Here is a 16,519-nt window from a genome sequence, read left to right as displayed (position 1 = left end):
GTATTTTTAAAGTATGGTGAAAAATTACGAACTCGTGTTTAGATATTTACGAAAATGTTACAAGCTAGATGAAAAAAAAAAAAAAAATGCTCCTCAACTTCTGTACGCGTTATCAATTTACATGTAAAATGCAAATGTTATTCTTAATTGGATTTATTTTGTAAATTCTGACAGCTCCTCTGAATTGAATTCCATTCCTTTTATTCTCATTTACACAAATTATCTCCAAACGGAAGTAATCAGAATATTTTTTACGCTGATTTTATTATCAGCGTATTTTCAAAGTATGGTGAAAAATTACGAACTCGTGTTTTGATATTTACGAAAATGTTACAAGCTAGATGAAAAAAAAAAAAAAATGCTCTTCAACTTCTGTACGCGTTATCAATTTACATGTAAAATGCAAATGTTATTTTTAATTGGATTTATTTTGTAAATTCTGACAGCTCCTCTGAATTGAATTCCATTTCTTTTATTCTCATTTACACAAATTATCTCCAAACGGAAGTAATCAGAATATTTTTTACGCTGATTTTATTATCAGCGTATTTTCAAAGTATGGTGAAAAATTACGAACTCGTGTTTTGATATTTACGAAAATGTTACAAGCTAGATGAAAAAAAAAAAAATGCTCTTCAACTTCTGTACGCGTTATCAATTTACATGTAAAATGCAAATGTTATTTTTAATTGGATTTATTTTGTAAATTCTGACAGCTCCTCTGAATTGAATTCCATTTCTTTTATTCTCATTTACACAAATTATCTCCAAACGGAAGTAATCAGAATATTTTTTACGCTGATTTTATTATCAGCGTATTTTCAAAGTATGGTGAAAAATTACGAACTCGTGTTTTGATATTTACGAAAATGTTACAAGCTAGATGAAAAAAAAAACAAATGCTCCTCAACTTCTGTACGCGTTATCAATTTACATGTAAAATGCAAATGTTATTTTTAATTGGATTTATTTTGTAAATTCTGACAGCTCCTCTGAATTGAATTCCATTCCTTTTATTCTTATTTACACAAATTGTTCCCAAACGGAAGTAAGCAGAATATTTATTACATTGATTTTATTATCAGCGCATGTTCAAAGTATGGCAAAAAATTACGAACTCGTGTTTTGATATTTACGAAAATGTTACAATCTAGATGAAAAAGAAAAAAAAATGCTCCTTGACTTCTGTACGCGTAATCAATTTGTAAAATGCAAATGCTATTTTTAATCGGATTTATTTTGTAAATTCTGACAGCTCCTCTGTATTGATTCCCATCTATTTTATTTCCATTTATTCAAATGATTCCATAAGATTTATTACATTAATTATATTATCAGCATATATATAAACAACAGCAATAATAAATTCCAACTCAGACTTTCCCTACTTTATAAAATCTGACAGCTCCTCTAAATTGAATTCCATCCATTTTATACCCATTTATTCAAATGATCTCCAATTGGTAATGGAGAGAAGATGCTACATTGTAGTTCATTCAACTCTTTGTTTTCCGGGTACAGAGATATTTGCAATTCAAATTTAAATCGTGACTTCATATAAACTTGCTACCTAACGCATCACAACATCACCCACGTGATCCTAAACACGAATTTCAAGATCCTTTCAGATACATATCCAACCCTACAACACTATACCACATTATCCAATCCAACCATACCACCAAATCTTCAATGCAAATTATCAAAAGTTAAAAAATGTAGGTTCGCTGAACGCACGTGGTCAATAAACAGGGCCATCCACGTGACCAACCCAAACCTCACCTATGGAACAAACGTGCGAATTTCCAAAACGCCATGCCCCGGAAACCAGACACTTCCGGTTAGAGATCGGCGAGAGTATCATCCCGGTCATCCCCAATGACCCACACAGAAAGTCCGGCCAGCCCTGGGGGTCAAGCAGCAATCGACGGCGTGTCGACCCACTTCTTTGTAGATGAATCGAAAAAACGGTTAGCACTAGACAAGCCTAACAGTTTTGGGAGTAAGAAAGTGGAAAAGCCACAAAGGCGTGCTGTGTTTCGCAAACATGTTGCCGAGAACATACTTTGCTTTTCCGTATTTGTTGGTATTACCTGATTAAAAAAAAAGAAAGAAAGGAAAAAGAAAACGTTAGGGAGTGACATGTTTTTCAAGGGCCGTTTTAAGGTCAGATTCGAAAATTGGATACGGAACAAAGACATTGTTTTCAGACGAAGTTCTTTGCTTCTGTTTGGTCTGAGAGCTTTTCAGGCAGCCGTCCATTTTCGTTGTTGCTCTTAATTGTCTATCAGCATGAGTGGCAAAGAAAAATCGAGCAATTATGTAAAAATGCTATTGAAAAATTTGAAATGCTATGTTGAAAATCATTGCGAAAATTCCATCGCAATTGTTTCATGAACACACGTCGTGAATTTATTAGTATTGATGTTTATGCTTTGTTTAATATCTTGATGGCAACCATGCGTCAGCAATTAATGCTTGTATAATGTTTTTATTTATTTTTACACATTTCAGAACATTTATGCCTTTTTTTTGTATAGTGGTTTTGACAGATGTTTCTTTTTCGAATTATAATTAAGTTACTCATATCACTTGATGTTGAATCATTATCTGGATTACATTCCTGCTTAATACAAAGATCAATAATGACTATCATCAGGAATCATAATTATATTTGCTCCAAAATTATAAATTCAGTTGTTAATTATGATAAATTTCATATTAATATTTTAGAACAATCTATGATATAAATTAATTATCATTAACCATAAAAAAAAATGTCTCATTGGTTGAAACAGCGTAACTGGCGGATTCACTATTGCAAAATTCATGTCAAATTGTAAGTCAACCATCTAACTCTCCCACCCGCCACGAAGGTACACGGATATAAACTATAAAACTGAATAACTGGACCGTCGCAACAGCAACATTCGCGGGAATTGTGGTTGAGTCCTAAGGGCCGTCACCAGCCACCGTACAATCCTCCCCGAAAGAAGTACGTCCCGTCATCAACGGGAGGAGTCAGATCCCCCACCTATTAGTGTACCCCTTCAGGGTGACGAGATCCAACCACCATACCGGAAGCATTTCATCCTCATTTCGAGGTGCGCCCCCCTGGGGGACCATGTCAGATTGTAAAATTAAAACTAAAAATATCAGCACCAAAACGAGAAAATATCATCTATAAAGCGCTGTAAAAGTAACCCTCTATTTTTTTATTAATTTGTAATTATGTCCAAATAAAATTTGCTTTTAAATCCAACTCTCGAATGAAAATTTCGCAAAAATGCTATGATATTGTTTAAAAACATTTTCAAACCTGAATACCCTAATACGTACATTTAATTATATTCTGCTTATCCATTAACTTGAATAACTTAGCGTAAGTCTAAATTCTAACTTTCTCACTAAAGATGCCGTTTTGAAATAAGTGCATATTTATGATGAATTCGCGTGCTTAAATCTGGAACAATTTGCGTAGCTTTTAAAATCTCTCAAGATTTTTATTTTAGTTTTTATCTATTTATTCCTCTTTTTCCAGTCATTTGCTGTTTATATCACAGCTGAATAACATGTTTTAAGGGATGGAATTAAATTATAAGATCGGGCACTTGCATTAATAAAATGGTATGAAAATAACCCTGAAGAATATTTTCTCATAGCTCTAAGAGTTTCATAAAATAAAATGGTCTATAAAATAAAAGTCCACAGAAATGAGAATATACAGTGGCAGCATAACCTATTTATTACATCAATTGTATCCAAGTCAGATATAATTCAGTCTCCTTAATATAAAGTGAACTAACCTCTTTTTGTTATTATTCAGAGATAGATGCTTCCATTACGCTTCCTGTAAACAATGCGGGCGTGTTTCTTTTATCCATCTGCCTGATTCTCAGACGCCTACTTGGAGGACAGACAGACAATTTTTTGAAGAGAGAAAGACTGGTTTCGACAACATACTTCAAAAAACAAATTATTTGGTATGTATCTTTTTTTTTATTATTATTATTAAATCGCTTAGTGTTTGTTTCTTCCTAATATAAAATTAATTTATTACATTGGTCTATAAATTTATCTTTTTATTATGAAGATTAATTTGATTCCGCTAGAATTGTTTTCATAATTTTAAATTTCACTATATAGTAATATATTCAACATTAAGAAAGTCAACATAAAAATAAGAAATAATTATTATTTTTGTATGTACGCTTTTTTATCATATCGCTTAGTATTTTTTTCTTCCTAATATAAAATTAATTTATTACATTGGTCTATAAATTTATCTTTTTATTATGAATATATTAATTTGATTCCGCTAGAATTGTTTTCAGATTTTTAAACTTCACTATATAGCAATATATTCAAAATTAAGAAAATCAACATAAAAATAAGAAATAATTATCATTTGGTATGTAGCTTTTTTATCATATCGTTTAATGTCTCTTTCTTCCTAATATAAAATTAATTTATTATATTGGTCTATAAATTTATTTTTTTATTGCGAAGATCAATCCGATTCCGCTAGAATTGTTTTGAGATTTTTAAACTTCGCAATACAGCAACATACAAAGTTTAAAAAAGCCAACATAAAGATAAAAAATAAAAATAAGGATCTAATATTGCAGAAAATTGTGTTGTTCGTTATTTCCATAAAATTAAATTATAAAAAAAATATTGAAAGAACAGAAGATTTTTTTTCTTTATTTTGGAAAGAAATATTGAAAATATCAATGTTTTCTTAAACTAATGAATAAGGAAATTCAGTTGCTTCTAATAATCGTAATTAGTGTCCGATTTTTATTCCTTTTAAGTTTGTGAAAATGAATTTATCCTTGAATTAAATTTAGAAACCATTAGAAAAAAAAAATGCTGACAAATACCGAAATTCTCACAATAAAAACTCTCAAAGCGAAAAAAAAAAATATTCATTAAAAAAAACCATCAAAAACTGAACGAAACGAATAAGATTTAGATTAGAAGAAAATGTGTCTTCGTCTTTATTAGCTCAAATAAAATTTCGTATTCCATCAGAATCTTTAATTCCTCACTTAAAATTATTTGCGTTCTACTATTTAAAAGATTAGAGGAATTCTTAGCGTAGAAGCTGCTTCGCCAACGAACGTGCAGATGTTCGTGAAAGGTTATCAACATTCCAAGCACGCGAATCGTTTGGCAATTTAGGAATGAGACGAAAAAAATCCGTTATGTAATATGAGGCCAGTGAAAGTTGTTCCGTCGACGGTTACCTAATTTTCGACTGCGGTTTCTTCACGTGCAGTTTGAAATTTTTTACTTTCGTTATAAGACGAAACATACTTGTTGGATTGTTACTTTTTCTGTTAATATTTCAAGTAAATTTTTATATCTAACAGCAAAATCTCAGTTTTTTTTTTTAAATTTCTAGATTTTAAAACATTGTGAAAAAAATAAATGCATCATTTTAAAAGCAAAAAACTTTCAATACCACAGTTAAATTCAAATGCTGATAAATTCGTTCTTCTGAATTTCATTCGAAAATCATTTAAATAGAAGACGGACCGGAATCTGCTTGATAACATTGTAATTGTTGCTGTATTTGGAAAAAAATAAATGCATTATTCATTTAAAAACAGTATCGTTTAGTGTATTGAAATTATTCAAATAATACCAAATTAATTAACACTTTATTTTTCACTGTTTCGTTGTTCAATATATTTTAATTCTTATAATTTTTCCGATTGAAAAGATATTCAATGTCGGCTTTTTACATAAAAAAATGATAATTATCACAATAAGGAGTAAAAGTGGTCAAAGAATTAATAAGTGTTTTAATGTAAATATCAAAACATGAAAAAATGAGATAAAAAATAGTAAGCTTTAACATTTTTTTACTTTAAAATTTTAAACAAAGTTTGAGAGTAAAATTACTTTAAAATAAAATCTTTAACTAAAATAAAATTTCTAAAATTTTTATTTTAGAAAAAAAAAGGAAACATTTTAAGTAATAAGCGATAGTCTTAAATAAAACACTTTTCCTTTTAAAAATTAGCATTTTTGAATTTGTGATAATTGCTAATGCAATTATCACAAATTGTAATTGCAAATTGTACTTCTAATTCTTTTATGGTTTGTAAAATAATGTATCATGACATTGATTGGATTATCATATAACAACGATTGAATTAAGCTGATAAAGAATCGTTTGCATTCTTATGCTAATTGTTAGAATTTTATTTCATTATTCATTTTGTCATATTCTAAAATACTAAAAATATTCGCGTTCTCTCTTACCGAATATTCTACTACTAAATTATTTTAATCCAAGAGGGATTATTCATAAATTTCCTTAAGATATTTTGCATAATTTATCAATGTCGTAATATAATTACTATATCTATTTTCGACTTCATTTCTATTTATAAATTATGCACATTCGCGGAAAACAAGTTCATAATTTACACACGTATTTTGGAATGAGTTCAATGACATGAACATGTTTCGCAATGTGCATTAAATGGCTTATTAATGCTGCATTAAAAAGCTTTCGGCATTTCGTATGAAACAAGATAATAAGGTTTTTAATTAGATAGCATATATTAAAATATCTAAGGGATTTTAGATACACTATTATGACAATGTTAATAAATTACATAACTTAATTTTATGAAAAAATTATTTTTAAATGATGAATCACTTATAAATTTATGCATGTTACAAATGAACCAATGTTAAAGAAATTATTCGTGATTTATTTCTAATGTAAAAGATTTTCTATAAAACTCGGATGTTATTTAGACCATATTAGAAAACAACGTTCAAAGCATAAATCCAGAATAATTTTAAATAATTCAGAAGATGCAATACGTTTCTCTAAAAGCACAAAATAACCAACAACATTCTTGTGATATCATCATATTATTCGGCATTCAGAATTTGCAACAAATATCACACAATATTTTGCGTTAATAGGAACACATACCTTATTTAAAAACATTTCTTTAACCAAACATATTAAAAACAAATAGCTGTTGTTTTTTTTTATTTTTGTTTTTTCAATCTTTTTTCTTCTTTTCAAATAATTTTTAATCTTTCAACCTCTTCTTTCTGGAGTTTATGGAGAAAAGGTTCCAATATTAACTTCATTCATATTTTTTTTCGTTTTGAAACACTTTTATTTATCTTAAATTGTTTCAAGTTTATAAAGATATAATTTTGAAATCGATTCTTCATTCACTCTAATGTGACAGAGTTCGAAAACTTCCTACACTTCTGTATTTTCATTTGTATTGCATTACTTCCATTTTTTTAATTCTAAATTATCTTTGTTGATAGTTTCACTTAATACAATTTTGATTGTATACCGATATCGTCAAATTCTAGTGAAATTGAAAGAAAATTATTTCAAAATTTCATAATAATTATTAAGGAAGAAATTGATATTATATATATATTAACAAATGTTAGAAATGAGCATCTAATAAAAAATAATGGCTCCTGGAAAATTTTTATAAATTAATTCTTTTTATTAACTGTCAATATATGCATTCAATTATGTTGCCAATCTTTATTAAGAGAATCTCAATGGAGTCTTAACTAAAACATTTCAAGTACATTTTTGTTTCAGAAAAATAAATAACATTTCACAATTTGCAGGAAAATCTGGTTAATAATGTTTGAGGATATTGTTTATGGATGACATGACATATTTTTAAAAATATATCATCCATAGTAGTAATTTCCAAATAATATATTCGTTCTTTATCTATATTTGATGAAAAATAACGAAGTAATATTCGACAAATTCGATGTTCTGGCTGTATTTAAAATACTTAAATATTCCTGCCCATTTTAAATAACTTATACTTTTCAAAAAGCTAATAACAATAATATATAAAAAATTTTACTTTATAAATTAGAAGCAATATTTGAAATCCTAATCGTTCCATCAATAATTTATCACTGAATTGTATTACGTAATTCAGAGCTATTTCATCATATAATTGCACTAAATATGCATTAGATGTGCATTCACTCACATATTCATCGAAACCGTTCCCCACTTTTCACGAGGTAGGTTTAAGGTCAAGAATGAGGAAAAATCAGACCCCCCTCCCCCTCTCTTTTTTTAACCGAGTTCTGGTATCGGTGCCTCGGAAAAAAATATAAAATAAAAAAGATATGCCAAGAACAGAAAATTAATGGTTGGCGTTATGTTTAACCAGAAAAGAGCCGTAAAGTGAAAAGGAATCTTACAAAATATGGATTTCTTCTGAGGAAAATTTAAAAGCTAAATATTTTTGACATATTAAATTAATAAAATTTATATTATTAATTATTTATTATTAAACTAAAAATGATATAAATGTTAATAAAATTTATAGTTAACTATTTCAGTGGTTTATTTTATATTTCGAAAAAATTTTACATTACATTTGTACATTTTGCACCATGAAATTTTTTTAAAAATTTAATTAAAAAATATTTAATTCAATTCAAATGTTAAGCAAATTTTCAACAGAATACAACACATTTTTTTTTTATTTTAAAAAATACTACGTAAATCTATGTAATTAAATTCCAGAAGTTCTCCAGAATAACTCCAAATTTGTAATTTCGAATTTTACAAAAACCAAAATCTGTAACTACTTAATTACATTTTCTTTAATAAAGCCTCTTTGCCTTAAGTCGAATAATTAACAAATAAATTGTTTAATTCATTGCTGAATTACTCCAAATAAAAAATAAAACATTTCTATCTCAAACATATTTCTAAAATTCCCATTTCCTTCCAATAAAATGGGAAGTGTAGCAATATGTAACACTAAGCAGTGTCCAGTGAATATATTCTACTATTGAAAAATTAGTATTGTAATTATTATATCATGATAATTACAACAAATAATAAAAAAGATTATACATTTAAAAATATTAATTGAAACTTATTTGGTGAAGTTTTCATTGTGAAATACCTTCCGCATATTTAAATTATTTTAAATAATAAAACTCGGTTTTTTTTTATTTCCGAGATCTACATAAAAAGGATAATGTTCATGTTAATAGTTTATTTAATTTCATTCAATTAGCGTCATGCTTGACATGGCACAAAATGACAGACAAATGTACTCTGGATTTTGAATTGGACCGAAACAACAAGTTTTTTTGCAAGACTATTAGAAATTAAATTAATATAAATTGGCTGAAACAATGTTTTAATAAAATAAAGCTGCATTAAATATATAAAAAATTCTCCAGATTATTTATACTAAGATTAAACAGTTAGTTGAACTGAATTTTTCAAATTTAAAAAAGCTTTTAATTTAAAGATAAAATCAATTCTTTTTTTATAAAACAGACTATTCTAATTTTTTTAAAATGTGAAAATTCCCTTTGAAAAATCCATAATTACATATTAATTGTATAACTGTATTATACTTTTTAAAAAATATATTTGATTTCTTAATATCAATTCACTGCTGCTGAAATCAAACCCGGAAAAGGTATTCTCTTTTTTAAGACAAGTTATAAAGAAACAAAAAATGTTTATTTTCTTCATTATTTAAACAAAAAAAATCAATCAAGTTTTTAATTAAAAACATTTGGTTCTTGAATTAAATAAACAATAATATAACAACAAAAAAAACTATTGAATATCTAAAAACTAATCTTCTACGGTTAAAATTCTGTCAGAAAAACTAACTGGTTTTTCGGTAAGAATAATGAAACAGAATACGATATTTATTTTCTTTTGACAAAATTTTCATATATTAATATGTTAGAATTACATAAAAAAACTTGATACCATCTGTGATAAGACACAAAGCCATATTTACTTTTTTAGAACTAAAAAATATCGTTTCAATAAACATTTATCGTCTGCTGTATTGAATAAAATCGTATAAAACATTATTTTATTCAAAGGCAAGCGAAAAAAAAAATTACTAAAAAAAATTAATTTTTTAAATGACAGAAAATTATAGCATTTTTATTTTAAACTAATTCTTGCTTTATTAAAAATCACCATAATACGTAGAAATCACTTCAATGAAAATTAAATTACTTAAACGTAACATTAATGAAAGGGCAAATGATAACTGTTATCAAACATTAATATTCATTTCGAAAAATCAAAAATCTTCCGAAATTAAATTTTTAAAAAAGAATTATCTTATTGACAAGAAAATAAAAATTTCAGTTAAATAATATGAAATAAGCTGAAATATAACTATGCCATTAAAATAAATTTACTTTGCCAATTTTATGCAAAAAATATTAATTTTATATAATTAGAATTTGTCCAAAAGATTTTGGATTATTTCGTCCATTACTAGGCTATTTCCACTAATTGAAAAAAGGCAAAATAGTAAGCCTAGATCTGTTGGTTCGTTTCAGTGGGCCTGGGGCGCGGAGTCTCTATAATTATTCCCCTGTCCCCAAAAGGAAGCTCCGTAACCGCAGCTGAAGTTGACAGTCAGTTAACTGGGGTGGAGTGATAAAGAAAACTAACGACAGGGAAAGTGAATAACCAAGAGAAAAAGAAAAGAGAAAAAAAAGTTGAGGAAGTTTCCGCAATCACAGGTAATGGGAGGCTAAAGTTTGGGATGTTCGGTCTTATTTAAAGACAAAAACTGCCCGCTGGAAGTTACATGAAACGCAGGTGACTTCTCTTCCTAGTGGTAAGTACTTGCTGAGTCGCTGATTTAGTTCCTTAAGTATTGTGGAGAGTAACCCTGAACTCTCTTCGTTCCAAAGGGTCTAGTTTTTGTTTATTCTTTTAAGAAATCGTTTTTTTTTTTTAAATTTTTTTTTAGGTCACGTGTAGAATCCTTTGGAGGAAAAAAAAGCGGGAAAATTGGTTAAAATTGTTTCGTTATTCTGTTTATATAGCAGACGATATTAATTTTGTTTTAATATGTCACGTGTAGAATTTTTGGAGGGGAAAAAAAAGCGGAAAAATTGAATAAAATTTATTCATTATTCTGTTTATTTAGTAGACGGTATTAATTTTGTTTTAATATGTCTTGTTAAAGAAGTGTTCATTTATTTATTATGAAAATAAAATAAAACTCTGTCATTATTTAATTAAAATATATAAAAAATAAAACAGTTTTTTTTTGTTTTGTTTTTTACAAAAATAAGTAAATATACGAAATTTTCGCATTAATTTTTATCGAAAATAAAACATTCAAATTATGCTATTTTTTCAACTTAAAATTTATAATATATCTTTGCGATTCCTACTTATTTTATGAAATAATATCTTAAACGGCCATTCTCGATTAGTATCTTCTTTATATAGCCCCTTTCATTAGACAGTTTTGTTAATAACATAGCCTGCTTTAAATTACAAAATTCATGGATTTTTTTCAAAGAACACCGATTTCTGAAATAGAGTGTTACTTAAAAGCATCCGTTAATTGCCAAATAAATATTTGCATTAAAAGTTTTAATAGATAATACATTAAGCCGTAAAATATTTGAAGTTTTTTTTTCCCAATCATAATTATGAAAGGTAATTGTACAGATATTTTCTAAAACTTTCCATTTATATAAAGATAACTGAAAATATTAAATAATCATGAATCAAGTAATATTTGGAACCAAATAAAATTCTAGTTAAGATTTTTTTATTCTTTTTTCAGTTATACTCTTGATTAAAATAAATTTTAAGCAGACTAACATTCTAGATACGGGTTCTCTCCAAACTTCATTCATTTTGAAATATTTCATAGAGTTTAAGAATAGAAATGAATTGCCTACGAAAAGGATTTGTTTACTAAATCAAGCGAAAACTAACTACTCAAGTTCAGGGCTCTGAATATAAAAGCTTTGAGAAGTTTTTACTAAGTTGAATGTCATTATTTAATATCAGTATTTTAAATTTAACAATAAAATTTAGAATAGTTTTATATTTTCAAGATTTTTTAGAATAATTATACAACAGAACAAAACTGCAAAAAATTATGTGTGTGTGAAAACTATCAGAAGTTTTAATTGAATACCACAAGAAGAATTCTTATTTATTATTTGAGTATATCTATATTAAAATAATATGTCGGAACATTCGTTTCTAGTGAATTTACGAAAACTAAAGAACTTTTCAAGATGAGGTTATCAACCAAATTGCTGTTCCTTTTCACCTTAACCTTGGCACTCATCGCCCACCAAGAAGCGGAAGCAAAAAGCTTTAAAAAGTTAATCAAGGCTGGATTGCTCCTGGGAGCTTTAGGATCTAAGAAGTTGCCAAAGATTCTTCCAATTCCCCTGCCTATTCCAATCCAGTAAGTTGCTATGTAAACGCCTTTTTTTCATTTTATTTTCATATTTATTTTTATCTTTTTGTTATTTATTAGTATCGAATTATAATTCTGTTAGTCGAATGCAATGGCTTGTTTTCGACTTACAAGATAGACTAAGAAATTGTTTAAACTCGTTAGACTGAGCCTCCAGTAGCTCAATTAAAAATTATTATCCTGACTGTCAAATAAATGTGTAAAATATGCAAATACTATGAATTTAAAAATATTAGGACTATAATATATGTTTACATTCAATTACTAAAATCATTATTAAATAAATTAAATATAATTAATTACATATTTATAGTATATTGTAATGTTACTGATTTATTTATTAGTATACTAAAATAATATATTCTGACGTTATTTTTATTTGAAATTAATTATTCCTTTCTAAACAATTATAACATTTAAATACTTTCATTTGCGAATAAGAAATCAAATTAACTAATACTAATCCATGGTTAATTTTTCATTTTCTAAATTTCTTTTCTTTTCTCCTTTTTTTAAATATATATTAAAAAATAAATATTTCCACACAAATAAGAAATTAAATTAAACAAAACCGTTAACATTTCATTATATTAAAATTAGAAAAGTGAATCTAAATTGATCTGTTATTGAAAAAGCGACTTTATTTTATTCATTGCTTGGAGTTGCAATATGTCTAAATCTAACACTGATTGAATATATTTGATGACAACATTATTTAAGTGGCAATAAAATACACTGCTATATGTACATCTTATTAGGTGAATAAAATACATATAATATTTTTTACAGTTCATTTATTATAAATTCTTCCCAATTTGCCATTGAAGAGAATTTTATATACCTCCCCCCCTTTTTTTTATTTAAAAGTATAAAATGCTATTGCATTCTAGTGGTTAATTTGGAATATTTAAGAACTAATACTCTGAAATTTTATCAACCACAGAGCTTATGCCGATTCAACAAATTACTAATAACTCAAACTTAATTCATTTTCATTCGCTATAAAAATTTAACCATTAAAAAATTCATGAAATTGAAATTGTTTTAATGTTTTATATCTGGTTAATTATCACTCAATAAAGAGACTAAAAAAATGACAATTCTCCATAACTTTCAATTTTTTCTTATTTTAATTTTTAGAATCAAAATCGCAATAATGTCACTTATCTCGAGGAAAAAAATATGAAAAACATATGGTTATTACCTGCTTTCGATCAGTCGAAATATTTGTACTAATTGCAGCGCTTTTCTGTAAGTTTAATGGATATTAAAAATGAATTGGATATCACTATCAGTGCTTCGATAGAATAAAACATTAAAGTGTAGAAGTTTTGTCATAAATTACTTGATAATACTACAAATTTCAAATTTAAGCATCTTAACTGAGTGAAGTTCGTTTTAGAAATATATTTAAAATTATTAAAATATAATTAACTCTTTAAATATTAGACGAAAACGATATCAGCTTTTATTTATACAAATATTTGATATCAAACGATTTTATTTGCGATTTCCAATTGAAATCTAATTCAATTTCACTTTTTTTTAAACAAATGTCATGAACTGGCGATTTTATTAAGAATTGGTAGCTATAGTTATTTTAAGTATAAAGGAAACCTGAGATGAATTTTATGGAGAATCAGCTTTTCAAATAAAGACTGAATAGGATCCAAATAATTTCTATTCGTTGGAAATCATGAGTGGCATCAATTTAAACTTTCTCTATTTTTTTTTTAATTTTTTTTTTTTACTTTATTTATTTTACAGCAATTTTTGTTGTCCTAAATAAATAAATAACAGCTTTTATTTATACATTCATTCATGTAATTATTTGGAAAATTTCTAAATTTTAGTAAAAAAAAAATAGTTTTTATTTATGTCCGGATATTTCCAATTAAATAATTTTAAATTGGATTTGTAATATTTTTTAAACTTTTCATAATATTATTTGTATAGTTTTCATCTGAACAGAAAATTACTTGTGACAAAAATTATATAAACCATTCTGTGTCACATATATATATTTCTTAACGAAAACGAATATATAACGAAAATTTATTTCTTCGAAACCTTTATTTTGTTTGAAGATATTAAAACTTTATAATTATTGTTCAATTTAATTCACAGCAGCTAGATTCTTTGTCCACTGATATTTGGGGCTACAAGTAATTATTCATTCAAGAGACTTACCCTTTAACAACAACCAACATAGTCATTAAACAATGAGAAGTTTCATTTATGTTAATTCAGTTCAATAAAAGTGTTTGACTTTTTTTAAAAAACTAATCCTAAAATCCCTTAAATTATCCATCATTTTGTAGCCCTAAAGGAAAGATGACACAAAATCTCAGTCTCACTTTACTCAAAGAAGATTACGAACTATTCAAAATAATCTTCTTTTATTTAAAAGATCACAAACAATAAGATCATCATCACTTGAAAATAAGGTTGGGCATATAAAAAATGGCTTCATTCTTCTGGGCACAGTTGAGAAATGGAACGCGTTTCCCACCTGAAAGCTAATAAAGAATAATCCTGAGAGGTTCCGACCCTCATGGTTCACGAAGATGATCTCTGAACTTCTAACTGCTTTACGCATTTATCAAAATACAATGGAAGCCAGGTGGATTTTGTTACAGTGAGAGTGAAACTCAGAGTATACTTTTTACTTTCTCATATGTAGTATAGAGAAAGTATAGTAATCGTCAAAAAATTCGAGCACAAGATTTTGACGAATCCCCACGTTTAGACCTCCCATAGTTCGAAAAACACATTTTGGAAAATGTCCGTCTATCTGGTCTGTTATTTGGTATACGGTCTTTAGATCAAATTTGTAGATTTCTATCAAATTTTGAACAAAATCCGTTCAGAGGAAGTCTGTCTGTCCAGGTGTTCGAATGTAAGTAAATGAAGAGAGCTAGATATATAAAATTAGATGCGCACATTTAACATCTATAGCATAGACACGCATCAAATTTTGAAGCAAATCCAATGAGGGGCTGTCCTTCTGTCTGTCTGTACTTTCAGAAACATATAAACGCGATAACTCTAAAACGCGATGAGTTAAATATATAAAATTTGGTATGGGATTTTGGGATTGCAAGAGTAGCTTTTTAACAAATTTTTGTTTCGATCGATTTGGAGAAACCCATCTAAAATACGGATTAGATTTTCGGGTGTTATTAACCGCATGTCAGATATTAATCGCCAAATACTCGCCAAGGATGCCACGATAGGTTCAGTAAAAATGCTAACTTTACGCCAAAGGCTAATATTTCGTAATAGTGTAAGCCAATGCCTGAAAAGTGTCCTCTGGTATTACATCTTTATTAGAGAGTATACGAGCAAGTTTAGGGGGGGGGGGCGGAGAATCCCATCCGCTGGTTATTTTCAGGTTTTTGATACTTTTGAATAAAAATTCATAGCCTACTAAGATTTTCAGGGACAGTTTCTGAATATATTACCTATAACTTTTTGATGAAAAGGTCTAGGTAATATAATCAGAATAAATCTTTATAGGTAAAATTATTATTTGGTTATAATACCTATGAAGATATTTACCTATATCTTTCTCAATTTGACTTCTTATTATTGGTAATTATAATATTATTATTATTTTAATTCTTATTATTTGGCAAGATTCAAAAAATATAAATTTAAGGAAATTATCTTACCTTTACATGCAAATTAAAAGCTGAAGTGAAAGTCCTTATTCGGGGCCAATGCCGTTATATCGATTTTTTTTTATCCCATAATGTACACAACGCAAATGTGTACACTGATGTACACAATGTGCAGCCATTGAAAAGCAAATCAAACTACTACGAATTATATACAGCCTTTCTCTTACAGTCTGGAGGAGCAGAAAGAATTCTCCGGAGGTCATTACGGCAACGACTACTACAACCACCACCCTGTGGGTCTTGCCCCTGCTTATGGCCCAGGGGGCTATAGCTACGGCGCAGGAGGATTCGGATCCGGAATCTATGGAGGTGGAGGCTACGCAGCTGAAGAAGGCTGGTGGTGAAGAGAAACCTGTTGCATATAGTAGAGCCTTTCTGTACATACAAGCGCAACAATGAAAGATCTCGCATTATTTCGTTTCCACGTACACTCAGTGGCGCGTGTTTGAACATGTTGTAAAAATGAGTCATTTGTGTACGTCATGTTTATATTTTTGTAAGTTCATTTAATATTGAATAAAAATCATGCTTTTTTTTGTTAAAAAAATTATGTGTATACCCTGA

At 27.7% G+C, this 16,519-nt stretch overlaps 2 protein-coding genes across 4 annotated transcripts in view; one reads left to right on the top strand and one right to left on the bottom strand.

Moving 5' to 3' along the window:
• LOC129975246 (rho GTPase-activating protein 18-like) overlaps positions 1 to 16,519 on the bottom strand; it is a 329,739-nt gene that overhangs the window by 145,409 nt on the left and 167,811 nt on the right. The gene's annotated exons all lie outside the window — the stretch shown is intronic.
• LOC129975248 (pupal cuticle protein Edg-91-like) lies at positions 10,573 to 16,496 on the top strand. Of its 2 annotated transcripts, none has more exons than XM_056088289.1 (3): positions 10,573 to 10,655; positions 12,054 to 12,260; positions 16,111 to 16,496. In XM_056088289.1, exons 2-3 carry the CDS (start codon positions 12,085 to 12,087, stop codon positions 16,352 to 16,354), a joined length of 420 nt encoding a protein of 139 aa, XP_055944264.1. In that variant the 5' UTR covers positions 10,573 to 10,655; positions 12,054 to 12,084; the 3' UTR covers positions 16,355 to 16,496. The 2 variants fall into 2 exon arrangements, with proteins under 2 accessions (XP_055944264.1, XP_055944265.1); XM_056088290.1 differs by having other exon boundaries at positions 16,125 to 16,319.

The sequence above is a fragment of the Argiope bruennichi genome, chromosome 7, assembly GCF_947563725.1.
Source record: "Argiope bruennichi chromosome 7, qqArgBrue1.1, whole genome shotgun sequence".
NCBI lineage: Eukaryota > Metazoa > Arthropoda > Arachnida > Araneae > Araneidae > Argiope > Argiope bruennichi.
Note: the sequence above shows the minus strand (reverse complement) of the source record. Positions and strands in the feature narration are given on the sequence as shown.

What these genes read in the sequence shown, in the direction of transcription:
- LOC129975248 (XM_056088289.1), top strand. Translation starts at nt 12,085, where the DNA reads ATGAGGTTATCAACCAAATTGCTGTTCCTTTTCACCTTAACCTTGGCA. An exon ending in CCCCTGCCTATTCCAATCCA is followed by an intron (nt 12,261 to 16,110) that starts GTAAGTTGCTAT and finishes AATTATATACAG; the next exon opens with CCTTTCTCTTACAGTCTGGA.